Raw genomic sequence first — 27,739 nt, 5'->3', positions numbered from 1 at the left:
TATACAATTAAAAATTAACAGAAAAATATAAGCCAAAAATCTCCAATGCATCTGAAAAGTTTGTTTTTTTGAAAAAATGTTTGCCAACCTATCCAAGTCCTCGACATCACTCCTACCCTGCCTACTGTACCAGGAACATAAACGGTATCAGGCTTCTTCTTCTCCTTTTTTTCTTTTTTTTTTTTTTAAAGAAATTCACGTTCTTTTATTTATTTATTTATTTATTTATTTATGACTGTGTTGGGTCTTCGTTTCTCTGCGAGGGCTCCCTCTAATTGCGGCAAGCGGGGACCACTCTTCATCGCGGTGCGCGGGCCTCTCACTATCGTGGCCTCTCTTGTTGCGGAGCACAGGCTCCAGACGCGCAGGCTCAGCAGTTGTGGCGCACGGGCTCAGCTGCTCCGCGGCATGTGGGATCTTCCCAGACCAGGGCTCGAACCCGTGTCCCCTGCATTGGCAGGCAGACTCTCAACCACTGCGCCACCAGGGAAGCCCTCTTTTTTTTTAAAAATAAGTTAATTTATTTATTTTTGGCTGCGTTGGGTCTTCATTGCTGAGCGCAGGCTTTCTCTAGTTGCAGCGAGCAGGGGCTTCTTCGTTGCGGTGGCTTTTCTTGTTGCAGAGCACGGGCTCTCGGTGCACAGGCTTCAGCAGTTGTGGCATGCGGGCTCAGTAGTTGCGGCTCGCAGGCTCTACAGCACAGGCTCAGTAGCTGTGGCTCACGGGCTTAGTTGCTCCACGGCATGTGGGATCTTCCCGGACCAGGGCTCGAACCCGTGTCCCCTGCATTGGCAGGCGGATTCTTAACCACTGCACCACCAGGGAAGTCCCCGAAAAAATTTTAGTTTACTAAATAATTCACATAGAAAATCATAATAGCCAATAGAAAAAGGTTAAAATTGGTCAGTAAATACATGCCATGTCAAAACTCGTGGGATATAGCTAAAACAAATCTTAAAATTCCAGATGAAATAAGCAAGCTCCTAGAAAATGTGTGATGTATCAAAACTTCTTCAATATAACAGAAAACCTAAAGAGACCCAGAACCATAAAAGAACCAGTACCGTGGGCTTCCCTGGTGGTGCAGTGGTTAAGAATCCGCCTGCCAATGCAGGGGACACGGGTTCAAGCCCTGGTCCGGGAAGGTCCCACATGCCACGGAGCAACTAAGCCCATGTGCCACAACTACTGAGCCTGCACTCTAGAGCCCGCAAGCCACAACTACTGAAGCCCACATGCTGCAACTACTAAAGCCCGCGCACCTAGAGGCCATGCTCTGCAACAAGAGGAGCCACCGCAATGAGAAGCCTGCGCACCACAACGAAGAGTAGCCCCCGCTCGCCACAACTAGAGAAAGCCCGCGTGCAGCAATGAAGACCCAACGCAGCCAAAGGTAAAAATAATAATAATAAAAAAAGAACCAGTACTGTAACTCCACACATCACTGCCCACCCAAAATCAATCAGTAAATACCAAAAATAATAGGCCCAGATGGTTTTACAGATGAGTTTTCCCAAACATTCAGGAAGAAATCATCTCAAACCAGTGTTCCCAGAGAATAAAAAATAAAGGTGCACTGCTGAACTCACTACATAAGGAATGTACCACCTTGATATGAAGGACAGTGTAAGGAAGAGAAACTTAGGCCTATGTGACTTATAAATATTGATGCAAACTCCCCTCAAAAAAGGAAGGGGGAAAAAAGCAATGCAAATTCAGCAGTGTGGGTTGTTCTCAAAAAACACAAGTAAAGTGAAAAAACAAGTTGCAGATTGGGAGAATATTTTATATCTATGTGTGTGTGTGTGTGTGTGTGTATATACATATATATATGTATGTATGTATATATACGTAAAATATATACCTGACAAAATCAACAAACAACTTAATAGAATAAGGGGCAAATGATATGAACAGGGATCTACAGGGAAGGAAGCCTGAAAAGCCAACAGATGTATGTAAAGTACTCCATCTCACTGGTAATCAGGGAACTGCAAATTAAAACGATAAGGTAATATTTGACACCTATTAAAACTGCCAAGAATTTAGAAGTCTAAATACAAGTGCTGGCAAACATGTTTGGAAAGAGGAACTCATAAAAACTACGCACAGGAGAGTATCCTGCTACGATTCCTTTTGAGAGCAATTTGGAAACAGCTGGAGCTGAAGTTGCCCACCCCTCAGCAATACCACTTCTCGATGGTCTGTGGAGAGAAACGCTCCCATATTTTGCACAAGGGTATTCATGGCAGCACTGTTGGAAACGGTGAAAAACGCAGAAGCAATGTAACTGTCCTTTGGTATAAGAATAAATATCATTTATATAAAAGTTTAAAACATACAAAATAATAGTCTATGTTATAGGTACATACACATGTAATAAAGTACAAACATATGATACATACCAACTTGGAGGAGACGATTACCTCTGGGGAAGGAGAAAAGATGGAAAGGAGAATGGTATTGTAGCTACACCTGTTATGCTTTACTGTTTTCAAAAATGGGAGATACGAAACAAACATGGCAAAATATTAACATCTGTTTAATCTTGTAGGTGAGTACATGAGTGTCCTATTATTTTGTTTGTTTCCTATTTTAAAAAAATAATTAAAATATAATAAAGTTCCGGCCAGGGGTGCTCTAGATGCTGTGCAGAGACCCTTTGCACCCCTGCGAACATGGCGCTGCAAGTGGCGTGCAGCGTGCGGGCCGCGATCTGCAGCCTGCGCGCCATCTCTGCGCCCAACGCGCCCTGCCCGCCGCGGCCCTGGGGACTGCGGGCGGGCGCCGTCCGGGCGCTGCGCGCCGGCCCCGCTCTGCTGTCCGGTCGTAAATTCACAGACAAACATGAATGGGTAACAACAGAAAACGGTGTTGGAACAGTGGGAATCAGCAATTTTGCACAGGAAGCTTTGGGAGATGTTGTTTACTGTAGTCTGCCTGAAGTTGGGACAAAATTGAACAAACAAGAGGAATTTGGTGCTTTGGAAAGTGTGAAAGCTGCTAGTGAACTCTATTCTCCTCTATCAGGAGAAGTAACTGAAATTAATGAAGCTCTAGCAGAAAATCCAGGACTTGTCAACAAATCTTGTTATGAAGATGGTTGGCTGATCAAGATGACACTCAGTAACCCTTCAGAACTAGATGAACTAATGAGTGAAGAAGCATATGAGAAATACATAAAATCTATTGAGGAGTGAAAATGGGACCCCTAAATAAACTAGTTTGAAACAACTTAATCTAGCATAGTTGTCTTAAATTAGTGGTGGATAGATTTTTAAAAAGCAACTTTTAGCAAAAGAAACTACTGGAAACATTGTTGCCTGAAGAAAATACCCCTTAACTTCCTAATGATTTCAGATAAACACTATGCATCTTTTTCACAACACCCTGTGATTTTTAGGCTAGTCTCCAGTTATAATACTCAGAATTCCTGAAATTATCTGTGGTAAAACTAGTTATAAAAATTATGTAATTCAAGGATAACATTGCTATCTTAACCTTATATAATATTGTAACTTGCTTACAGCCATCCCTGGATTTGGGTCAAAATACTCAATGAACTTGCCACTGGAAATAAATGACAGTGGAGAAAAGTTTGTTAGTTGTATAGTGTCCAGTGAAGAACATTACTATCTTAATTTTGCAATATACTGTATTTGCTGGTGCTATTTTTATACAGTGAAGCAACAGCCTTGCAGGAAAATAAGAAACAGTTTAATAATAAAATATTCAACTTCTTAAAAAAAAAACATATATATAATAAAGTTGAGAAACACACCAATGTATTGTTATTCATTTACATTAAAAAAAAAAAAAAAAAAATCTATGGGACTTCCCTGGTGGCCCAGTGGTAAAGAATCCGCCTTGCAATGCAGGGGACGTGGGTTCGATCTCTGGTCAGGGAACTAAGATCCCACATGCCGTGGGGCAACTAAGCCCGCATGCCACAACTACTGAGCTCACGCACCTCAACTAGAGCCCGTGAGCCGCAAACTACAGAGCCCACGTGCTCTGGAACCCACGTGCCGCAACTACAGAGCCCACGCACCCTGGAGCCTGTGTGCCACAACTAGAGAAGAGAAAACCCACAAGCCACAACTAGAGAGAAGCCCGTGCACCACAGTGAAGATCCTGCATGCCTCAACAAAGATCCCACGTGCCACAACTAAGACCCAACTCAGCCATAAATAAATAAATAAATAAATTATTTTAAAAATCTAAAAAAAAACACAAACCTTTAATCCCAAGGAAAAAAGCTTTTCTACCTGAAATGTTTTATTGTATCTCAGGGTGTTTGCATTCTGAGGCTCACCCCAGCACACCCCATCTGGCATCCTTGATGGCAGAGTATAGTCACTGAACTCTAAACATCCAAGGACACCAAATAATTTTTTTCAATCTGGGCTAAGAAGAGCTTTTGCTCAGATATACAGCAATTTTGAGGGGAATCTGGAAGTACATTAATATTAGTTGTTCTTAATTATACTCAGAAGCTTACTAAATGACTTTTCTTTTTAAGGCTAAAATTATACAACCCTGGCCAAAAGTAAATAGCTACTCACCAGTATTCTTCAATCAAGTAAGATATCTGAGAATAGTAAGAAGCATTTCTGCCATTCTCAACTCAGCCCCGACAAGTCTATAGCATAAAAGTAATAAAGAGCCCAACATTTTCACAGGAACTTGAATGTAATTTAAAAGACAATTGCCACTTATTTCCTCCCTTTCTATCAAAAACAAATAATTAGTAATAAAAACCGCTAGCGCTTTCAGAGTGCTTATGTTACGTGCTAAGAACTGTATGACAATCTTTTATGTGCATTATCACAACTACCTTCATGAAACAGCAACTCTATTATTCCCACTTTCTAAATAAAGAAATAGGAACAGAGAAAACCAAGAAGCAGAGATCTAAAATATCACTGACAATCCTACTAGGTTTCTACAGAGAAAGGAAATTTCCACTATGCCATGGGGTTGTGAAAAAGGCACAAGAGTAATGTTGAAATTAGTGGCAGCTGGTCATCAGAAACACAAGTTAATAAAAAATGATACCCTGCAAACAGCTGCTTCCTCTGGTTATAACATCATCACAAATCCTTACAACAAATAAAACAGGGAAAGTAGCATCATCCTGCAGCACAACAGAAACGGAATCGACTCAAATGTCTGACAGTGATAGAGGAACAAAAAGAAGTATGAGAAAAAAATGCTGTTTTAAATGTGCAATGATGGTTTTACACACAGGGTGTGCTCCACACACAGTCAAGTTATCAGCTGCTGTGATTCCAAGGGCTTGCACCTCCAAATAGCTTCTTACCCATAACAAAATCAAACCCAAAGCACAACAACATATTTCACCCGTAAGTATGTATCTTTAAAAGGGCGGAGCTGGGCAATTATAAACTGCTGAGAGCTCAAGTCCATGGAAACTGAAGGAAACCATACAATAACGGCCTTATATGGTAAAGATGAGGGCACATCACTTCTGAAAGTCATTTTGCCCTAGGATCTAATGAGAATGCATTTCTCATTCATAATCATGACACATTCTCATTTATCATCCAGTGAATAAACCAAGGAATCCATGTCTAATTCTAGATTGTGAAGGACCATTCAGAAAGACATCACTGCAAGTCATGGTGACAACACGGCTTACCTGCACATCTAAGCAGCAAATTTAAATGAATGCCGAGGCTGGGAGAAAGACCGACAAGAACTTAATAACAGCTTTGAAAGTATCTTTTTTGGCTGAACAGTGATTTAAGAACTACTCATCAATTTCCCAAGGGTTATATATAGAATAATTTCATTTACTAACAATTCAGTCCACTGTTTCATTAAGGATGCATCACCTCAGTTACATCATCTAGAATATTACTACTTTGCTAGCATGGAATTGAAAGTTTAGCTGAGACTAGCCAGTTGGATGTTCAGATTTCTTGCTTTAAATAATTATTCAAATGTATTGATTACTTACTAGTTATCCCGATCACATGCCATAGAGCTTTTATTGTACCTCTCTAGCTAAAACTCCAAGTGATGAGAATTACCAGCAAGTCAACTCAAGTGGCGAAAATGACCAACACCAAGGTTCCCAAAGGCTCTGGCCCAGACCCCAGTTCATACACTTATGGGACACTGGTGAAATAGGTCAGGGCACTGGCTTAAGGACTATTATTATCTAAAAGATCCGGTGGCCTGCAGGAGGCCCAGCAATATGAGCCCCAGGGAAAATGCAGCCTCCAAAGTGTGTGTACAGCTGGCACGAGGGAGAGGTGTGACAGCACAATTTCCATGTGGCGGCCCAAGCTGAGGTTGATGGCTTTGACATGTTCTGGCTAGCAACCCTTACGGTGGCAGAAAACCACCTAGACACCAGCACTATCATTCACTTTGGGTATGGGGAAGGTCCTCAAAAATTTCAAAGCAGCCAAAAGCCTCAGCAGAGCTTCTGGAGACTGATGCTTCAACTAAGCCCACAGAGTTAGGCAATACTCTCCTCCTACAGGCTTTCTATTTTTTTTTTGGGGGGGGGGGGGGTGAGAGGTGAAAAATCAAAATTTAAGCATCAGTAAATACATATCTTTGTAAAACTGCTCTATGAAGGAATGTTTATAATTTTGAATAAGTTGGCAAAAACATTTCCTCCTTAGGCATACAAAATTCAATGTAACTCTTATGAAATGATATTTCTAGTTGTAAAGGTATTTCCCATTAGTTTGAATAGGAAACCACAACTGCTTCCATTTACATCAAATAGTGTATCTTATTATTATTTTTTTTTTTTTTAGTAATTTTATTTTACTCATTTATTTATTTTTGGCTGTGTTGGGTCTTCACTCCTGCACGCAGGCTTTCTCTAGTTGCAGCGAGCGGGGGCTACTCTTCGTTGCGGTGCGCAGGCTTCTCATTGCAGTGGCTTCTCTTGTTGCCGAGCACAGGCTCTACGCACGCAGGCTCCAGTAGTTGTGGCGTGTGGGCTCAGTAGTTGTGGCCTGCGGGTTCTAGAGCGCAGGCTCAGTAGTTGTGGCACATGGGCTTAGTTGCTCCGCAGCGTGTGAGATCTTCCCAGGCCAGGGCTCGAACCTGCTTCCCCTGCATTGGCAGGCGGATTCTTAACCACCACACCACCAGGGAAGTCCTATCTTACTTATTTGTCATATCTCTTTTCAAAAAGGAATCCAGGGCTTCCCTGGTGGCGCAGTGGTTGAGAGTCTGCCTGCCGGTGCAGGGGACACGGGTTCAAGCCCTGGTCTGGGAGGATCCCACAGGCCGCGGAGCAGCTGGGCCCGTGAGCCACAGCTGCTGAGCCTCCGCGTCTGGAGCCTGTGCTCCACAACAAGAGAGGCCGCGACAGTGAGAGGCCTGCGCACCGCGATGAAGAGTGGCCCCCGCTTGCCGCAGCTGGAGAAAGCCCTCGCACAGAGACGAAGACCCAACACAGCCAAATAAATAAATAAATAAATAAATAAATAAATAATAAAATAAATTAAAAAAAAAAAAAAAGGAATCCATATTTAGGAAGTGCACTCATCCCACACGCCAAAGACACTACCGTGCAATCAAAAGAATTCTAATGTATACAAACAGACATGTACAGAAATCTTCTCATAGATGTTTCTATAAAGGAGTTCCACCTGGGATGTATTTTCAAGGAAGCTAATGGCGTATTTTACAGGTGCAGACATTTTCACCCTCCCAAAGTCTCAAAATACAACATTGGGATGCTTCCAATATGACCTTTGCATTAATCATTCAGAATGACTGTTTCTTAGTGTAAGACGGTCCCCTCACATGGTAATTGTTTTCGATCCACACATTAGCTCGCTCAATATTAGATTGAAGATACTACCAAACTGGTGCCAATGAGGCTCAATCTAATAATTACTGGTTCCTTCCAAAAGTAACATTTGGTTAAAGCCACATAACACTTTACCCAGCAGGCTTATTCTTTCTCACAACTAACATACGTTTCCACAAAGTTAAAAAAAAAACTCGTATGGTGCCAAAAAGTGACACCCGTTACTTTTATCACTCAAATCAAATATTCCCCTTTAAGATGCTCAGGGTATTCCACATACAATGTCCTTCTAGTTTACACTCTGGATTCAGTCATAGAAACGCAAGCTGTTGTGGGGCGGTGGGCTGTGACCGCTTCCTAGGCCATCTCCCTCAGCTAGTCCACAGCAGGAAGCTCCCAGGACCTCCCTCCAAACTTCTCATCTGCATTCTTCTTATAATCCAGCCACTTTATAATCCATTACTATAATCTGAGCTTATTATCCAAACTGGTTACACCACCCTCAGATGTAAGGCCCAAACAGCCCCCACTCCACCCCCCATCCCGACTCAAGGAACAAAGATTTTCAAACTGTTCATTCCCTACTTTATATTCATACAGGTTTTCACTTTAGGAAAAAATGCTGATCAAAATCACTTGATGTGTCCAAAGTTCAGTAACTTTATCATATTGTCCATACATTAAAAGATCTTTTCAAAGGCACAGATAATGCCTCATTACTGGCCTTGGAGTAATACCCTGAGAATTCTTGAACCCTCCGCAAGGAGAACGGTTAAGTCAAACATGTGCTCGGAAGCGAAGGAAAAGTTTGCAGCCTGGGCATAAGGCCTCCATTCATATTGTGCAGAGTTCAAAGGAGTCAAAAAAGGATATCTATTGAAGTGGGTTTTCCTTTTTTTTCAACTTCCTTTTTCTTGGAACAGTATTATTTATGTGGATACATGTTCCACTGCAATCTCTTCAGGCCCTGCTCCCTCACAGGGAGGAGCTACAGTGACAGTGGTCATGGCACAGGGGAGAGACTGGCCAGAAGAGCAAGACAAGGACCCCTGTAGCTTACCAGGAAGACGGATGCACACAATACGGGGCCTGCTGACAGGCTGGTCACCAAGAGTGACAGCTCGTGGCCCAGGAATAAAACATTCTGGGGAGGTTTTACTTTAAGGGAACCAGAAACGCCAACCCTGAGGGTGAGAGGAGGTGCTCTGGAATAGCACATAGAGATTGGGTTACCGGGTCCTGGAAAGTGAGCCAGCCGCCACAGCTGCCAGGGAGAGGCAGCACGGTGCTGAGAGCCGTTCCCTGCCTGTGAGTGAAAAGGAACAGCCTTTACCGGCACAAGTGAAAATGCCGAGCAAACCATTTTGGCATCACAGGTCCTCTTTAAAAGACTGGGTTGAACAGTGAACAGACCATTTTAAAAGTCCATTAAGAACTTGAGGGCAGTTACTATAAGACTATGGATATTTTATTATCAGAAAGCAAAAAGGTGGAAGAGTTGGCATTTCCTTACTCAACCACACCTAAACACACAACAGCAAATGGAGCAGCTCTATTTCCTAACTTCCTGACTCAGCAGAAAATTTATAAAGCAAAGACCTCCTCAATGCAGACAAGTAATTCCATGTGATCCCTCCAGTCTGAGAACAAAGAAAAACTAGGAGCCCAAGATGAGGCAGAACCTAGTCAAAATACAATTCAGCTCGAAAGGAAAAACTGGAAAGCGAAAGAACTATCGAACTAAGTGCAAATATAGGAAATTAAAACAAAGCATTTAATATCCAAGCAGAAAGGAGAGTAACTTGTTGCCTAACCCCTGGTACTGAGTGTCACCTCCAATGACATTGGAGATTCCTCCCATGGGACCCTTGGTGAATGAGGAAAAGCCCCAGAGCTACCCCTTCCAATCCCAGCTCTGCACTGGTTTACCCACAAGCCTCAGAACAAAAACCCACCCTTCTTGAAGTGGGGACGAAAAACAGAAAAATATCACAGCTCTCTCTTTTTTCTTTTTCTTTAGGCAAATGCCTTGGGCTGCATGGCCGAGGCAGCTCACATCTTGCAGTGGTTGTAAACAGCAGGAGGACTGGAGCAGAGACCCAACTCAGTAGCCTGTATCATTTACTCCCGACTTAAAGCTCAGCCAGAAAGGAAACCCAAGTCCCCGTTCCTCTGAGAAAGCCAACACGTGCTGTGCTCATCACTTGCCCTCCAGGCTCAGCCCTCCCTGGACTCAGCTCAGGTCCCACCCCCAACTAGCATGGAATTCAACTTGGTGAGAGCAGAACGTTTACTACATATGGTTATAAAGAGGCTTCTGGACAAACGGGGACAGCAGAAATCTGTCCATTGCACCTGGAGTCTATTTTAGTAGAGTAATCAGTATTCAGAAACCTGCTCTTCGCTGCTTCCCTGACTTGGGTCATCATCACGTTTACACAAGGCGGCTTCTGGCAGCAGCACTTGCCCATGTGCTCAGCCCAGACTCACGCTCCAGAAAACAAGGAAAGAGTTAAATGTTCTTTGCACTTGACTCAGTGGCTTCCCCTCACCACACACTCCCAGATCCCACCATTCTCCGAGCCACGCAGCCAATCAAAGCAAAGGAAGGAAATGATCCTGGCCAGCTGACAGCCCCAGCGCTCTGATGGCCATATATGGTAAAAACCACTGTCAGAGCCCTGTCAGGCCTGCAGGCCGGCTGCTGTGGACATATCAGTGAACTGCAGCAGCGTGAGAGGCCGGCCAAGGAAACGCACAAAGGACAGGCTGCCTGCTCATCTCCAGGGAAGGGGGCAGGAGGAGGGCAGGGGAGGGGAGGGGAGGGGGGAGCCGTCATCTGCCAGGGCACACTCTGAGTCACAGCCACTCACTGTAATCAAAAATAGCCCCAGGGTACATGGTGAGATTCCTTCTGCCAGGACTTTGTGCTCCATTGTTAACTGGGGGTGAGTAGGGTGTCCCCCTCCCATCCCCCCCCCACAAGACTGTGGAAAACAGTCACTGGGAGCAAATGAAAAGGTCCTTCTGTGGCCGCTTCATGTGGTAATGAGGCCGTGCAGTGCTCCTGGGGCTGGCACCTCGGGAAGTAATTTGGAAGTCATTGTTCTGCACCTGGCGCCCCTCACCCCGCGTCCTCCGCTGCCGCCCCTGCCCCGCCTCCCAGCCTCTCACAGCCCACACAACTGACAGTTCAGGTGCTCAGGGTAGCAGACAGCATGTACTTCAGGAGGCGGTGAATGGGCATCCCAGGACGCATCAGGACACTGGCACTGAATAAAAGTCCCTGCCCATCACACCAAAGCCACCCTGTGCCAGATGTCCACATCTGTACAAAGGGCTACTGGCATCGCCACCCTTGTCCAAAACGGGGCACCGCTATTTGTGGGAATGGAAATTGCCTGTCAGCAGCATACAGTAAGGGGGAGGCGCAGCCAATGCAAATCCAGCAGGTGCTGGCAGTAACTGGGGGTCACAGAGAAAAGAACCATCGGGAGACTGCCATTTCTTTTGAACCAGTCCATGAAAGAAGGCACTTATCAGCACGGCGCCTGGCACTTAAAGGAAGCCCTCAATGATGTGAGCTGCTGCGACTCCATCATTGCCACTGTCTACTCTCAAGGCATGGTAGAGACCAAGCACTTTCCAAACCTTGAGACAATTCTCCGAGCTGCCAGAATCAGAGCCCTGACAGGCTAGTGTTTTTGTTATTAAGCCTTCTAATCCCAGAGAAAGAATGCAAAGGATTAAGTGTCAATTAGACCACGGTTTCTATTAAAAAATCTTTCACACTCAGTGGGAAAAAAAATGTTAATCAAAAATATACATGTACAAATCAAATAAAGACTCAGAGACCTAGGTTCTAATCCACGGAAGACCCCACAGCTCCGGGCAGTCACTCAGCCTGAGTTTCAATTTCTGCAACTGTAGAACAGAGGTATGACAGCAACCCCACCGTGTGCAAAAACTAAGACATCATACATGAAGGGGACCCTCCAAGCACATTCTGATGTCACTTTGGAGCCTTATGTTTATGAATATAACATGAAGTCACCGCCTTTCCCTGAAGCTGAAACAGTGGAAAGATACCATGTAGATCCAGTTTTAACAAAAATCCTAAAATGCAGAGCAGTGCTTATCCTGGTTCTTCTCCATGTAACGGTGAAGGAAAACACCAGTTTTGCACTATTTACACTGGAAGTGAAGGAAAAAAAGAGCCAAGAAGTGTGTAATTTTTCTACCAGAAAGCTGTCGTACAGCTCCTCCTAATCCCCCTCCAATCAAGCATTCCATTTCTCCAATACGAGAAAAGGCCATCCCAACGCAGAAAGAAGGAATGTGGCCCCCCTCGTTCTTCGCCCTCCTGGGAACAGAGGCCCTCTTCTAACTCATCAGTTTAGTGAGTTGGTTGGGCTCCTCTTCTGTTTCATCCCTGGCTCCTACATTCAGGAGAAACCCAACTTCCAACAGAACCTTCTCTGTCACATCTTCCTTGAGCCTCATTCAGAACTCATCTCCCATCGCTGTGTCAGAGCCCTTTAGACACAGACAAACCTCCCCATTGGAGAGATCGAGGCCAACTGTTAGCAAAGCTTTTTTAAGAGCAAGATTCGAAACAGGTCCTGGCACAGAGCAGGTGCTCAAATGTCTGAGAAATAAGTATGTGAATGAATTAATGTAATTTTTTTAAAGTACTGTTTTAGATTTCACTTCAGCTTAAACAACAATTAGCTCTTCATAGCTTTGGTAATATTTCTGATAATACTTTTTAAAAATAATCTTTACATGTAATAAGTTCATTGTAAAACATTTTGAAAAAAGTACAGGTAATTATAAAGAAGAAAATAAAAATCACCTTTAGTCCCACCATCTACGTTAACATTTCAGACATTTCCCCCCCCCAAAATAATAACATAATTTGAAATTACACTTAAGACAGACTATAACCTTATAGCACATTTTGAGGTAATGTGACAGTATCACAGAACATAGGATAACCAGATCTTGCCATCTAACATAACTTTCTCTTGCTACTGTACAGAATCCCTCAATTATTCATTTAAGATTTATTAAAGAATGCTGTATATCTATATGTATGTATCTATCTATACAGAGTTTTTTTAAAAGGAGAGGTGGAAAAAGTGTTTAAAATTACCCAAAGGCCTTTCAGGCCGCTTTGAATTACTCATTTATTTGTGCATTGTGTGACCTAACATTATTGAGTCAAGTGCCACATCCTGAGAATACAGCTGACCCTTGAACAACACGGGTTTGAACTATGCAGGTCCACTTATATGCACATTTTTTCCAAAAAATATGTACTACAAGATCCACAGTTGATCGAACCCGCAGATGCAGAACCATGGATACAGAGGGCCAACTGTAAACTTATACATGGATTTTCAACTGCCAAGGGGTCTGCACCCCTAACCCCTGGTTTTTCAAGGGTCAACTGTACATGTTTTAGTTATCACTGCTGCTTAATGAGTTACGCTAAGATTTAGCTACTTAAAACAGTAAGTATTTCTCATCTCACACAGTTTCTGTGGGTCAGGAGTTCAAAAGCAGCTTATCCGGGTGGTTCTGGCTGAGGGTTCTCCTGAGTCAAGGTGTCAGCTAGGTCTGCAGGATCCACCTTCAAGATGACACACTCACGTGGTTGGTAAGTCAGTGCTGGCTATTGGCGGGCGGTCCTATGGACCTCTCCACAGAGCTGCTTGAGCATCCTTACAGCATGAAAGCTCCAAAAGAAATAAAGTAGAAGCTAATATGCTTTTATGACCAAGTCTCAGAAGTCACACTCCATCAATTCCTCCATATCCTAGTGGCTACACAGGTCAGCCCTATTTAATGTGGGAGGGAACCACACAATGGCAAGACACAAGGAGGCGAGAACCATTGGAGCCCATCTTGGAGGCTGCTACCACAAGAGAGTAAGGTGAGATGCTGGAGAACCCTACCATACACCCATCCATTTTGTATCCTCCATCCAAGCGAAGGTCAAGAGATCAAGAGCATATAATTCCACCCACCCTCCTGTTATCTGTCATGTGGCTAAGAAAATAATCACATTACAATGTGATAATGCAGCCTGTGGTACTAGTGGCATGAGACAAGCAGCTAAGGAATCCCAAGGGATGATTTCCACTGTCTCAGCAAACTGGAGATAAAATTTGAGTTGGATACTAAACATTAAGAAGGAGCACTTAGAATACTGACTGAAATGAATCAAAATTTCTTCCTCAATAAATTTCTTCTTCAATAAATATGACAGAAAAATACTCTAAAGCAGTCCTTGTCAACCTGGGTTCTGTGAAGGAATTAAGTCCTAATGCCCTAAGGCAGCTACTTTATGTAATGGATTAATTTCTCTCCTATCCATCTATAAGGCTTAGCTATGTCCCTTTCTTGAGAAAACTAAGAAAATATTCACTGAAATGATTTTCTGTAGGGGCTGAATTCTTTCACAAAACTCTAGTTGAGAAAGACTACAAAATGAGCTGAAAAGATAGTGCACAGACATAAATAAAGCAAGATCCCAAATATTCCCACACACAGTTCTTAAAATATACGGGAGAAACATAACTGTGTATAAGAAGGCACCTCACAGCTACACCAGAGGAGCAAGAAGAGAGAGGAGACAGTGACCCAAAAGGTTGACAAGGACTTGGCCACACCTATCCCATCATGGCCCAGAGCAGAGCTGCTCTCCTAGGCAATTACTGGGAAGATGAAATTAGCCATCACTCCAATCCTCCAAAGTAAGAACAGTCAAGGGAGGAAGGGAGAAAGCGATTAGGGAAGACAGGAGCCCTCCAATTTGCATCCTCCATCCAAGCGGATGTTAAGACATCAAGAGCATAGAGTTCTAACCAACTCCCTCAACCCTTGCTCCAGGTTCACTGTGATCTGAAGTTTTAGTGCGTATGCGCACGCCTGTGCCCACACACACCTAACACTGCTGTTTGTAGGAGCCACCGTGGCTCACAACAGGGATGGGAATGCCTTGGTCTCACATCACGAGCGTGGCTCCTGCACAAGGAGAGGCTCGTTCGTGACCTTCGTGCCCACGTGGTAGCGCACAGGGGGCTGGAACCTGTGTGCTCCTGACAAGGCAGCTTGTGTAGTTGTGGGGAGAACCCCACGGCCAAAACCACGAAGCCAACTTGTGTTCAACAAGACTGATATTATTCATCCTCTGAAAGACCAAAGAATAAGAAAATGTACTAAGCCACACCTTGAGAAGTCATGACTGAACAGCATGCCACAGCTTGAGGGAAGCACTACAAAAGAAACCCTGAATCATGTGTGCTAATCTAAATTGCCCCACCTCAGGGCTGAGTACGTTCCGTATTCCCCCAGCAGTGACCTCTTTAAATCCTACTTTCTCTAATAAAACTTTTCGAACAAAAACCTCATAAACCATACACTTAAATAAACATATATTCATTCCTAAGCTTACCTCTTGCGTGTATGTGTCAATGTATTTGTCTCTACCACTCTTTCCATTTTTAATTTTAAGTCCTGGAAGACAGAGACCATGATTCTCCTGGAATCTAATCATAAGCCTCATGAGATTGCAATAATAAGTCCTATTTACTGCTGACGCTAACTAACTTTGAAGAAGAATTCATGGAAGGCCATGTTTTAAAATGGGAGCCTTTCAGAAAGAGTCACAATACATCTTAAGATCAGTACACACATATTCAATATTAACATGGACAGAAAGCCCCAAAAGCATCACTAAAACCAACCTGGCTGACTATAACCAGGAAAAAAAAAAACAGCGGGGGGACACAGACAGACAGACAGACAGACAGACAGACACACACACACACACACACACACACACACACACACACACACATACACATACACACTGCCAGAAGTCTCTTGAGATAGTGATTAAAAACCATACCCACCTCCTTAAGTTCATGTTTACAGAAATCCTAGACTGCCATCAACACGTACAGGAGCCCAATACACACCCAGAGCATCATTTCCCACAATCTTCATTTCAAGCATCACTTCTTATTATATGTGGGAATTTGGTTTTTCTTTGCCTTTAAACAAAAGCAGCACCTCACTGTAAAACTATTTCAAAGTTGCCAAGACACTGAAGTTGTAGGATCTCTTTTCCAGGGCAGAGTCCTGTATTAGGATCAATGGGTTCACCATGTATTCAGGTCCCCAATGTTTTTCTCCTTCAAGGCTGCACTTCTAAAGGTGAGACAAAAACACCGCAGTACCAGCAATCTCCTGGGGGACGTGGGGTGGTCAGGAAACTGACCACAGTGAAAAGTAGACGCAGTGCTCCTGGAGAGCAAAGATGGAACCCAGCAGACACTCAGTCTATAGACAATCAAACCACATGTGCATAGTCAAAGAACAGTGAAGACCTCGTACTATATGAACAACGAAATATCTGTAAAAATGTAAAACTTACGATCCTTATTCAAATATTCATTATTATACCAAAATTATAAGGAAATAGACATCCAGAGGGCAATCAGCCCTTTAAAGCAGGCAGAAATGTAGGTTTTCTGACAATGTGGGACATAGTTCTATTTTCTAAAAACCTAGATAGTAAGTAGTCAAGGGACAGGGTCTCAGGAAGAAAAGAAAGGTGGGTGTCACCTGACACTTCGGGGCTCTGGGCTAGGCCCTGCCGTCACAGCGGATCCTTCTAAGAGCTCCCAAGACACAGAACTGTCTACAGGAGCCACAGACCACTTTTCTTTGCTGGGCTCAGCCTTGCCCTTGGCGGAAAAGCAGCCACGAGTAAAAAGGCATCTACTTCCCAAAGTTACGTGTTAGCACTAAGGAGGGAAAAAAAAGGAACAACAGTGTTTCCTCTGCTGAATTTTGGGTAGCAAACCACTTTTTTTTTTTTTTTTTTTACATCTTTATTGGAGTATAATTGCTTTACAATGGTGTGTTAGTTTCTGCTGTATAACAAAGTGAATCAGCAATACATATACATATATCCCCACATCCCCTCCCTCTTGCGTCTCCCTCCCACCCTCCCTATCCCACCACTCTAGATGGACACAAAGCACCGAGCTGATCTCCCTGCGCTATGCGGCTGCTTCCCACTAGCTATCTATTTTACATTTGGTAGTGTATGTATGTCCATGCCACTCTCTCACTTCGTCCCAGCTTACCCTTCCCCCTCCCCGTGTCCTCAAGTCCATTCTCTACGTCTGCATCTTTATCCTGCCCCTAGGTTCTTCAGAACCATTTAGAAAATCACTTTTATATATAGCCCCTCACGTTACAGATAGAGATATGGGAGAGCATAAGGACAGAATGACATATCCACGTCTCACCACAAGTCGGTGACCAAGACAGGATTGAACCCCTGGCTCCAGACCCATGTTCCTTCCTCGACGCCACACTGACCCTAAGGGCTCAATACACATTTTAATACACAAAAATCCCAGAGTACGTGTGAACCCGTCGATTATAAAAGTCGATAACCCCAAGTACTGACCTTATTTCCAATGGGTGTCACTGGGCTTAGTTTATGCCAATGTCACCTCCTCCAACACAAATTAATATTTAAGGAGTAGAGCCACACAGAATGTATTATAAGCCTGGGAAAAAGACAGACCCTCGAGGCTCCTCCAGAAGCCAACGTTTTGTTCAAACATGATAATTTCTGAAGCAACTTATTCTGTCCCAATTCCTATACAGCTGGTTGAAGAACAAAATAATAAAACCTATTTATTAGGTATTGGTCACTTAATGCAACTGAAAACCAAAGCATAAGATCCAGTTAGCTTAGGACCTGCACACAGGGCTCCCTTAAACAGTATAAATGTAACTCTAAGTTTCCCATGGTTTGTGAAAGCAAAGGTGGACTCACAGAGCCTTTTGTGAATGTGGGACTTGAAGAGAACTGTCTGAACGTGGAGGAAGATTAGCCGTTCAAAAGTTTATTTGGAGCTTCTTAATTGGCTTATTCTCCTTCTTTGAAGCAAAAAGTCTTAAATTTATCCCTCTTGAACTCAAAAGAGATCATGGTACTTCAGTGCCTGACCTTGGTTGACAAGCTGAGGTGTCTTCTCAGCTGGCTGCCATAAGACCCACCACTGACAAGTCAAGTTTCCAAATGCTCCTTGCTCCTGGTGAACAAATTGACTAGAAAGTCATGGAGATCAAACGCGACTGGCATTAAACTCCAACCCCCACTCCCAAATCAGGTAAGTACAGCTACAATAGTGTAATGTATTGTTCACCACTGAAACAACAATCTCCTCCACAAAAGCAAAAGTAGCTGAGTAGAAAACTTAATTTCAATTTAATGAAAAGATTCTCCTTTATAACATGATTAACAACCTCGCCAATAAGAAAGTACGTTTGGAAACATATGTCAGATTTGTTCCCCAAAGGCATCCATCTCCTCTCTAGTGAGATGGTTCTATTGTGTAATATCACATCAATCCAGCCACTGAGATACAAATCAGATGTTAAAATAAAACAAGTTAGTCATGAGCATCTGAGAGAATGAGAAGTACAAGAGAATTGGAAGTTTTCCCAGCAAGAGTTTTCCTAAGGAAAAAACACCAAAATACAATACTCTGACAGAAATTCATGTTACTGTAACCACTTTCAGAATCACATGGTCCATTATGATGAGACATGCCTCTACTAGGCATGGCTCAGACTCAGGGAGACCCACTGTTCCCAGCAGAGTGGAAACAGCTGTTAACATGACCCAACATCTGCATCTTTATCATTAGGGCTCAGGACTCACCAAACTTATTCTCCTCCTAAAAGCTAATCAGAAAATGACTCTTTCCAAGCTCTCTCTTCACGGTGTTTCCCACCCCCCATTATTTGCAATTCTGGGATTTCCTGTTAAAGCTAGTACAGACTTTCATCTACAATTTTCAAGAACAGGCAGAAAATTACAAATCTCCTATCTTCTCCCCCATACTGGAGAGGGCTCTCTGGAAGGATAAAGTCAGGAGAAGGGAGAACTAGGAAGCCCAGCGGGTTCAAAGTCACACAGAACCACTTTCAATAAAGAGCCTTTATTTCCACCGCTTGTTAACGCTGTTTAGATCCTATGCTGAAACCTACTACTGTCCAGACTTGAAATCTGCATTGTTTGGGGACATTTTCTTGAGCCCTCGTCCCATTTACCATTCAAAACCAAAAACAAAGCAAAACCAAAAAGTCTCAGTCCTCATGACCTCACACACCAAAAAGATTCTCTTACCATCTTATCAATTTCTGCCCATTTGAAAACATAACTGTTTCTAAAATTGCACTTTCGGGAAAAACTTTTATGAAAGGTGGATGATTATGAACCAAATCATAAAATTCCTGTGCCTGTCCATGCTCACAGCATCATTATAAGAATCTTTTTCATCCGTAGAGGGCACACCCAGAACAGAATTTGCCATTCTGTTCAATGATTCTCTGTCAGAGAGAAACTGATGTGGTTAGTAAAGCGTGTGGAACTTAAGCTCAATTACATCCAAGTCTAATGGTCCTAGAAATCACACAATGCTTAGTGACTATCAATCTCCAAAATCAATCTATTACAGACTAAACAGAGATTACCGGAGGGTGTCTCACAGGATGGAAAGTCAGATGACTTACCTTGTGCAAAGGGAGTACAAGGAACGCTCCTCCCCCACTCGCTTCTATGATTATGGCAACGAATCTGGGATTGACAGCACAAAAGGAACTATCCCAGGTCACTCGAGAAACCCGGATATCATCGTAACACTGGTCATTTTTCACCGCTTGTCCAAATACATGGCGAAACTTGCTCTGTCGTACCACTCGCCTCATCGTGTCTGTGGGAGAACAAAAAGTATATTAAAATCATGCCCCTGAGTGAAAGCTTTACTTTCTACAAATGAAAAGCTGGAAAAAAAACAGAATAGTATGGCATTTTGTCTGCTCTCCTAAAATGTAGCCAAATGGCAAATCCAAATTTCCTTCAGCAGCACATACCCAGAGAAAAATGCAAAATGTGTCAGGGCAAGAATGACAAAGAAATGAAAACTTCCTAACTCAAGATCCAGAAGCAACTCATCAGTTTTAATTTCAAGAGAAAGATCAAGGTAAAGAATGAAGAGAAATTAGCCTTTCAGAGCTGGGTGGGCATGGAAAGACAATCCACTCTAACCCGCCCTCCCCTTTTACAGATAAGAAAACTCCAAAGTGAAGTTATCTGATAGACCTGAAACTGAGGAATCCCTCCTCCCACAAATTATGATACTGTGGCTTTTTCCTCAGTCTGCCAAGGTAATTTTTCCATCTTTCAGCTTTTCCCCAGACATCAGCACTCTGGTCTGAGAGCGGAGCCTGCTCATGAGTGTTTCCACAAGACCAACTACATGCAGTGGAGAATTCAACACAGGCAAACCACCCCTGCCTTCAAGAGGTTTCCAACACAGGCAGGACAATCAGAGCAACTCGGAACCAAACTCCTGGTGCTGACTGCTACCATGGGGCAGAAGCCAGGTCTTGGAAAAGAGTAGCAAAACTTTTAATGGAAAGTAGAGACGAGGATGACAAGAGGCCTGACGCTAGCACACTGGACCTCCTAGACAGCAAGAAGCGAAAAGCAAGGGCTTGGGCTAAGAGGCTGTGATGGTGAACCGGGCCTGAGAAAGGCCTGGAGTTTTCCCGGCAGCGGCAGTGAGACAGAGGAACAGAAAAACTCAGGGAGGGTAACGGAAACCAGGATGTCAGAGCTGATCACTCACCACAGCCACTTCCCAAGTAAACCAGAGGGCCTAGGGGACAGGAAGTGACACCAAGCTGGTGTTCCCAGGCTTCCTCATGGGTCATTTCGGACCCCAACTTCCACTGGGTTGTCCAACTGACATGTGCACTGACAGCGTTCAGGCTTTAGGATCAGCGGCCCCACCTGCCTGAGGTCTCCTGGGCTGCACCGCAGGGTCCTTTTCCTGTGTGCTAATGCCAGGACATTCCGTTCACGCTGGCTAGGGAGGAGGGAGCCACGGGAAAACACAAGTGGAGATGGAACACAGTCAAACCTTCACAGCTCAGCTGAAAACCAGTCGCCCTGATCCCCAAGGCCAGGAGGGCTAACTAACACCTGTCCACTTGTGCCAAATGGGACACATGCAGGGCTGCTGCTGATTCCTCCCCTTGAATTCCCTTCCGCGTGGCTCTGGGCCCACTGCTAAGCACAAAAGGAGAGAAGTTAGTTTTGCCAGTCTCCTTCTACCCTTTCAAGGCATGTGCAGAAGCGGCCTCTCTCCAAGCCTAGGACGTGTGGCTGGGCTGAGGCGACAAAGCCTTGGCAGGCTGGTGAGCAGGTGTGTTCCTCAGCCCAGCTGCTGCCAGACCTTCCCAGCTGACCACCAGGACCAGAGGCTGAGAGCACCTGGTGGAGGAGACGGCAAATGACTTGCTTCCACTTGGCCGGGGTCCTCCATCTGTGAAACAGTATGAATACTTCTCAAACTGGAGGAGATAAGACAGCTTTCACGAGGTGGTGAAAACCAAAAGAAAAGTACCTCCATACAAAAGCCAACGTACAGCCAGCTGGCCTCAGGATCCATTTCCCTACCCGACCATCAGCACAAGTCAGCAGAAGCTGGAATCCCTGCCGTTACCTTCCAGCAAGTGTTTCAAAAGTAAAGTTAACAAAGAAGAGGGAGAATTGCACCATATGCCAAAGAGTTGATATCCTTCATATATAAAGTTTTTATAGATTCCAAACATGAAAATCCCAGTAGGAAATTACACAAAGGACATGAAGAGGTAATTTACAAAAGAAACACAAATGGCATTTACCTCCACTCCTTCCTGAAATCCTAACAAAATGACAGGGAAGGAACAAAAGCTGGTATAAACACCAAAGGACAAGCGAAAGGACACTGGAAAGGAGCCTACAAGAGAGCAAATGTGACCACAAAACTGTGCAAGAGGAAAGCTGTCAGGCAAGTGTAACTGGCAGAAGTGAGTGTTCTCCACTCAGCTGAGGTCTCAGGAGGAGCGGCTCACAGAAGGACCCCAGGCCCACTGTGAAACCGCCGAGCGCTCAGAAGGGAAACAGATGTGGGAGAGGGGCTGCAGGGAAAACTGACCAAAAGCCTAATTAGGAGCAGCTAGACACCCAGCTCTGCTCCTCCAGTGCTGCACAGTCAGGGGCCACCCCTCACCCGCCCCAGAAGCCACAGGGCAGGCCCTGGCCAGGACAACACCAGCACAGGTGAGCACGCGTACGCAGGTACCACACAGACGACCTGGTCCTGTGCAGCGGAGCCTCCAGCCCTGTGTTCTGGGAGCTGCCAGAAGGCTGGCTGCCTGCTGAGAGAGCACCCACCCTGCCCCACAGGAAGCCAGCCCTCACCGCCCTCTGTGAGGTCCACCACCCACCCAGCCCCCCTACCCACACAGGCATTGGGTCAGCTTTCTGGGGCCCACGATTCAATGTTAACGGACATTTGAGGAAGCCCTTCAACCTGAAAAATGGAGACAATCTTTCCTCTTCACTCAAATAGGCCAAGATACCATCTAATCTCAACAACAATATGAATATTAACATAAATATGGAAAGTGCTTTGAATGTCTTCACTGAAAGACATCACACAAATCTGCCAGCTGGCTGACACACCTTTAAAAGTCATTTCTGTATTACACAGAGTGACATATGTTACACAAATTTTCACCTAACTACACGAAGTCAGAATGATAGGTTCTTTTGCTACAACCATGGAGGACAGTGTTAGCTACAGAGCAGAGAGAGTGAGAAAAGCTGGGGCTCCTGGAGTGCTGTGCTGTCTGGGCCAGGCCACTCACATCCAAGGTCGAATCTGATCTGGGCTCAGCTGCCCACATGTGGCACAGCTGCTTTTGCTGCACACAATAGAGAAAGGCAATTAAGAGGGCAGGCTCCAGAGTCAGGCAACCTTGTGAGTGAGAACCACAGCTGTACCATTTACTTCCTGGCCGTGGTTCAGTAGGGCAAAGTCATAATCTGCTTAAGTGTCAGATTCTCTGTCTGGAAATGGGTACATTACATATAAAGTTGAAGTGATCATTAAATGAGCATTTGCTAATGGGACTATAGCAGGAGATGATTTCGTTAAAGTACCCTGTCTGGTTAAAAACACGTAACTAAATACACAATAAATGTCGGCTATTGTTATCATCTTAGTACTTAACATACGGTAATCCAGATTCAAATCCCAGCTCTGCCACTAACCTTTACGAGCCTCAGTTTCCTCATCTATAAAATGAAGGGGATGATACCCATCATAAGAATTAAAAACAACATCTGACATCCCAGGTTCAGATGGCTTCACTGCTGAAGTCTATCAAATATTTAAAGAATTAATACCAGTTCTTCACAGATTTTTACAAAGAATAGACGGGAACAAATTTCCAAACAAATTTTATGAGACCAGTATTACTGATACCAAAATCAGACAAAGACATCACAAGAAAACTAGACTAATATCTTTTATAAATACAGACACAAAAATCCTCAACAAAATACTAGCAGACCAAATCTAGCAACATATGAAAAGGATTATACACCATGACCAAGTGGGACTTATCCCACAATGCAAGGTTGGTGTGACATCTGAAAATCAATTAATGTAACATCTATCCATCAGATAAAAACCAAAAATCACATGATCATCTCACAAAAATCTGACAAAATCAGAACAAGGACAGACATATAGGTCAACGGAATAGAACTGAAAGTGCAGAAATAAATTCGTACATCTTCGGTCTAGCGATTTCGACAAGGGTACCAAAACCATTCAATGGGGGGGAAAATAAGTCTTTTCAACAAATGGTGCTGGGACCATTGAATAGCCACATACAGAAGAAGCTGGACCCTGACCTCACATCATTTAAAATAATTAACTCAAAACTGATCAAAGATATAACTATAAGGGCTCAAAACTTTAAAACTCTTGGGAGAAAACATAGGAATAAATCTTCATGACCTTGGATCTGGCAAAGGATTCTTAGATATGACACCAAAAGCACAAGCAACAAAATAAAAAGAGTACAAAATGGACCTCATCAAAATTAAAAACCTCTGTGCTTCAAAGTCACCATCAAGAAAGTGAAAAGACAACCCACAGAATGGGAGAAAATTTTTGGAAATCATATATCTGATAAGGCACTTGTATCTAGAATATATAAAAAATTCCTACAACTCGATAATAAAAAGACAAATAATCCAATTTAAAAATGAGCAAAGTACTTGAATAGATAATCTTTCCAAAAAAGATACACAAACATCCAATAAGCACATGAAAAGGTGCTGGACATCTTTAGCCATTGGGGAAATGTAAATCAAAACCACAATGAAATACCACTTCACACCCACTAGGATGGCTAATATCAGGCCAGAGAATAACAAGTATGGATGAGGATGCAGAGAAATCAGAACCCTCATACACTGGTAGCGGGAATGTAAAATGGTGCAGCTGCTTTGGAAAGCAGTCTGGCAGTTCTGAAATGATTAAACAGAGTTATGATGTGACCCTGAAATTCCACAACTAAGAATATACCCAAAAGAACTGAAAACAGGTATTCACACAAATACTTGTACAGGAATTTTCATAGCAGCGTATTCACAACAGCCAAAGGGTGAAAACAACCCATATATTGGATATCCACTGGGTGAACGAAAAAAAAAAATGTGATATATCCACACAATGGGATGTTATTTGGCAATTAAAAATAAAAAAAAAAGTAGGGGACTTCCCTGGTGGTCCAGTGGCTAAGACTCTGAGCTCCCAGTGCAGGGGGCCCAGGTTCGATCCCTGGTCAGGGAACTAGATCCCACATGCATGCTGCAACCAGGAGTTCGCACACCACAACTAAAGATTCTGTATGCCGCAACTAAAGAACCTGCATGACGCAACTAAGACCCAGCGCAGCCTAAATAAATAAGTAAATATTTAAAAAATAAAATAAAATAAAGTCCTTACTAATACATGCTACAACTTGGATAAACCTTGAAAATATTACGCTAAGAGGCCAATTACAAAAGTCTACATATTATGATTTCTATTCACACGAAAGCCCAGAATAGGCAAACCTAGAGACACAGAAAGTAAATTAGCGGTTGCCTGGAGGGGAGGAAGGGGTACTGCGGAATAGGAGGTTACAGCTAAAGAGCACAGGGTTTCTTTCCGAAGTGATGGAAATATTCTGTAATTTGTGGTGACAGTTGCACATATTTGTGAACATATTAAAAAGCACTGAACTGTACACTTCAAGTAGGGTGAGTTGTATGATATGTGAATTATACCTCAATAAAGCTGTTCTTTAAAAATCTGCAAAGTACCTAGCACAGAATCTGAAGCATAGTAATAAGCACTGTCCAATAAATGTCAACAATTATTATTTAAGAGACTGCTAATAGGTTTCCCTACCCAAAGGGAGAAAACCCAAATCAATTTCCTACTGATTATGAGCCAAAAGTATGATTTTCACGTTAATGAACTAGTATCAGTTATCAAGAAACCTTTACAAAATTTTATGTTCTCCCACCTCAGCATGCTGTTTACTACAGAAAAAAAAAAACCCTCTTCTCAAGAAAGAGGCCTGCATTATCAAATGGTATTAGTGTTTCACCAATTTTTTAAACGTTTGGCTATAAATTTCCAAACGGTCATATCATCAAACTTAGGCGTTCTTTTATTAAATATCTTGTTCCAAATTATACAACTAGAGTGTCCCCAAAACTAAAGCATTTTATAAAGAAATCTAATTTTCAGTTATAGTAAAAGGAGTAAATGAAAGAATCCTGAACTAATACATAGACACAAAGTCCAAGGATAGAGTACATTCAGTGTGTGGGGGGGGGGGGCCCACACCCCAAGGCATGCATAAGTTCCCCCACCAGGGATAGAACCCACACCCCCTGCAGTGGAAACCCGGAGTCTTAACCACTGGACCACCAGGGAAGTCCTCAATTTTAAATGTCTTGTCAGAGTTCAACCTTGGAGAGGTTGCCTGCTCATTAGGTCTTTCAAGTACAAATTCTTCAAACTGCATAGGGCCTTTTCTTAGCGATTATCACAGTAATAAAGGATTCTCATAGTAATAAAGAGGGAGACAATGTAGCAATAAGTCATTCATTAAGCAAATGAAAGAAATGTTTACAAATTTCAAAAAAAACTGATTTTAGAAAAAATGCAATGTGGTTTTTAATTTCCACAAAATGTTGGGAATTACAAACCTTACCCAAGGCCTTATAATATGCAATTGATCATTCTGACCAAATTTCCAATAAGACTGGGACTATTCTAGAATGGTTTTCATTATAATAAAAACTGATGTGTCTTTGAAAGACAATGTGAAAGCAGGTTGAGAGCACAGGCCCAACTATGAAATGCTCTCTCTGGGATGTGGTTGAAACCTCAGTTTTAGAAACAAAGACACATGTCTCCTCTGCCCAAGTTTCTAGATGATACTGAAGGCCAAGCAAGAGTTAAGTCTTGATTGTCCAGCAGCCATCGTAGTAAACCTCTTTTTAATTTATCTATCTTTTTTATAGTCACCATGCTGTACATTACATCCCCAGGACTTACTTATCTTATAACTGAAAGTTTGTACCTTTAGACCCCTTCACCCATTTCATCCACCCCCCTAATCCACCACCTCTGGCAACCACCAAAATGTGCTGTTTCCATGAGTTTGAGTTTTGTTTTGTTTTTGTTTTCATTTTTAAGATTCAACATGTAAGTGATATACAGCAGCAGTCCCCAGCCTTTTTTGGCACCAGGAACCGGTTTCGTGGAAGACAATTTTTCCATGGACCGAGGCGAGGTGGCGTGGCGGGGATGGTTCAAGCGGTAATGCGAGCGATGGGGAGCAGCAGATGAAGCTTCACTCGCTTGCCTGCCACTCACCTCCTGCTGTGTGGCCTGATTCCTAACAGGCTGTGGACCCCTGATATATTGAAAAGATATTTGTCTTTCTCTATCTGACTTACTTCACTTAGGATAATGCCCTCAATATCCATCCATGTTGTCACAAATGGTGGGATTTCCCTCTTTTTAATGGCTGAATAATATTCCATCATACCACATTTTCCCATCCATTTATCTGTTAATGGACACTTAGGTTGTTTCCACTATCTTGACTATTGTAAATAATACTGCAGTGAACACGGGGGTGCAGATATCTTTTCAAGACAGTGATTTAGTTTCCTTTGGATAAATACCCCGAAGTGGAATTGCTGGATCATATGGTAGCTCTATTTTTAATTTTTTGAGGAACCTCCATACCATTTTCCATAGTGGCTGCACCAATTTTACATTCCCACATAAATTTCTAATGAGTGGATAATATATTCTTGTTTTCAGCTTCAAATAAAGAAAATCTAAAAGCTGACTACCAATATCCACAATACTTAACAGCTCATCTAAGGAAACAAAAATGATTAAAATTTTCTTTACATGTTGGGTAAACATCTTAACCAAGAACAAGCTGTAAAAATAAGGTCCATGGTTTAAGGACTTATTTTACAAGCATCAGAGTAAAGTTTGCTAAAAATCATTCTCAGAAGAAAATTTCCATCTTACATCAGTTGATCATCCTCAGCCTCTAGGAGAGTGTGAAGGCGTGCTTCTTATGGTACTGCCTAGTCAAGTCACACAGAGAAAATTTATTTCACAGGCCATACAAGATATGTGTTGGGTATTGGGAGGGAAAAATGTAGACAAGACAGGGTGTTTACAATACTGTAATGGGCACCAAATAAAATATACTCAAAACACCTGAATAAATGTTACTACCTGTTCTCTATTCTCTCTACTTCCATCAATCTCGTAAAAAATGACGACAATTTTGACATTTTCCTGTTTAAAGATTCCAGCAGATGCACTTCTATGGTTTGTATGAAAGGAAACACATCCTGCTAGGAACACATACAGGAAAACCCCTACTAGCAGCAAA

The 27,739-nt window shown here is 43.0% G+C and overlaps 2 protein-coding genes across 4 annotated transcripts in view; one reads left to right on the top strand and one right to left on the bottom strand.

The window, feature by feature from the left end:
* The window catches only part of CORO1C (coronin 1C), an 82,147-nt gene that overhangs the window by 34,508 nt on the left and 19,900 nt on the right, over nucleotides 1–27,739 (bottom strand). For all 3 annotated transcript variants that reach the window (XM_068562780.1, XM_068562781.1, XM_068562779.1), the window contains one exon: nucleotides 19,421–19,620. In XM_068562780.1, coding sequence (XP_068418881.1) covers nucleotides 19,421–19,615 — 195 coding nt within the window. In that variant the 5' untranslated portion in view covers nucleotides 19,616–19,620. The remainder of the gene's footprint in view (nucleotides 1–19,420; nucleotides 19,621–27,739) is intronic.
* LOC137776588 (glycine cleavage system H protein, mitochondrial-like) lies at nucleotides 2,679–3,217 on the top strand. The gene has a single exon (XM_068563189.1). It carries the CDS (start codon nucleotides 2,679–2,681, stop codon nucleotides 3,198–3,200), a length of 522 nt encoding a protein of 173 aa, XP_068419290.1. The 3' UTR covers nucleotides 3,201–3,217.

This window comes from Eschrichtius robustus, chromosome 14, assembly GCF_028021215.1.
Source record: "Eschrichtius robustus isolate mEscRob2 chromosome 14, mEscRob2.pri, whole genome shotgun sequence".
NCBI lineage: Eukaryota > Metazoa > Chordata > Mammalia > Artiodactyla > Eschrichtiidae > Eschrichtius > Eschrichtius robustus.
This window is presented reverse-complemented; position numbering and strand designations above follow the sequence as displayed.

Excerpts from the sequence above, each read along its gene's own strand:
- LOC137776588 (XM_068563189.1), top strand. The coding sequence starts at position 2,679 with ATGGCGCTGCAAGTGGCGTGCAGCGTGCGGGCCGCGATCTGCAGCCTG.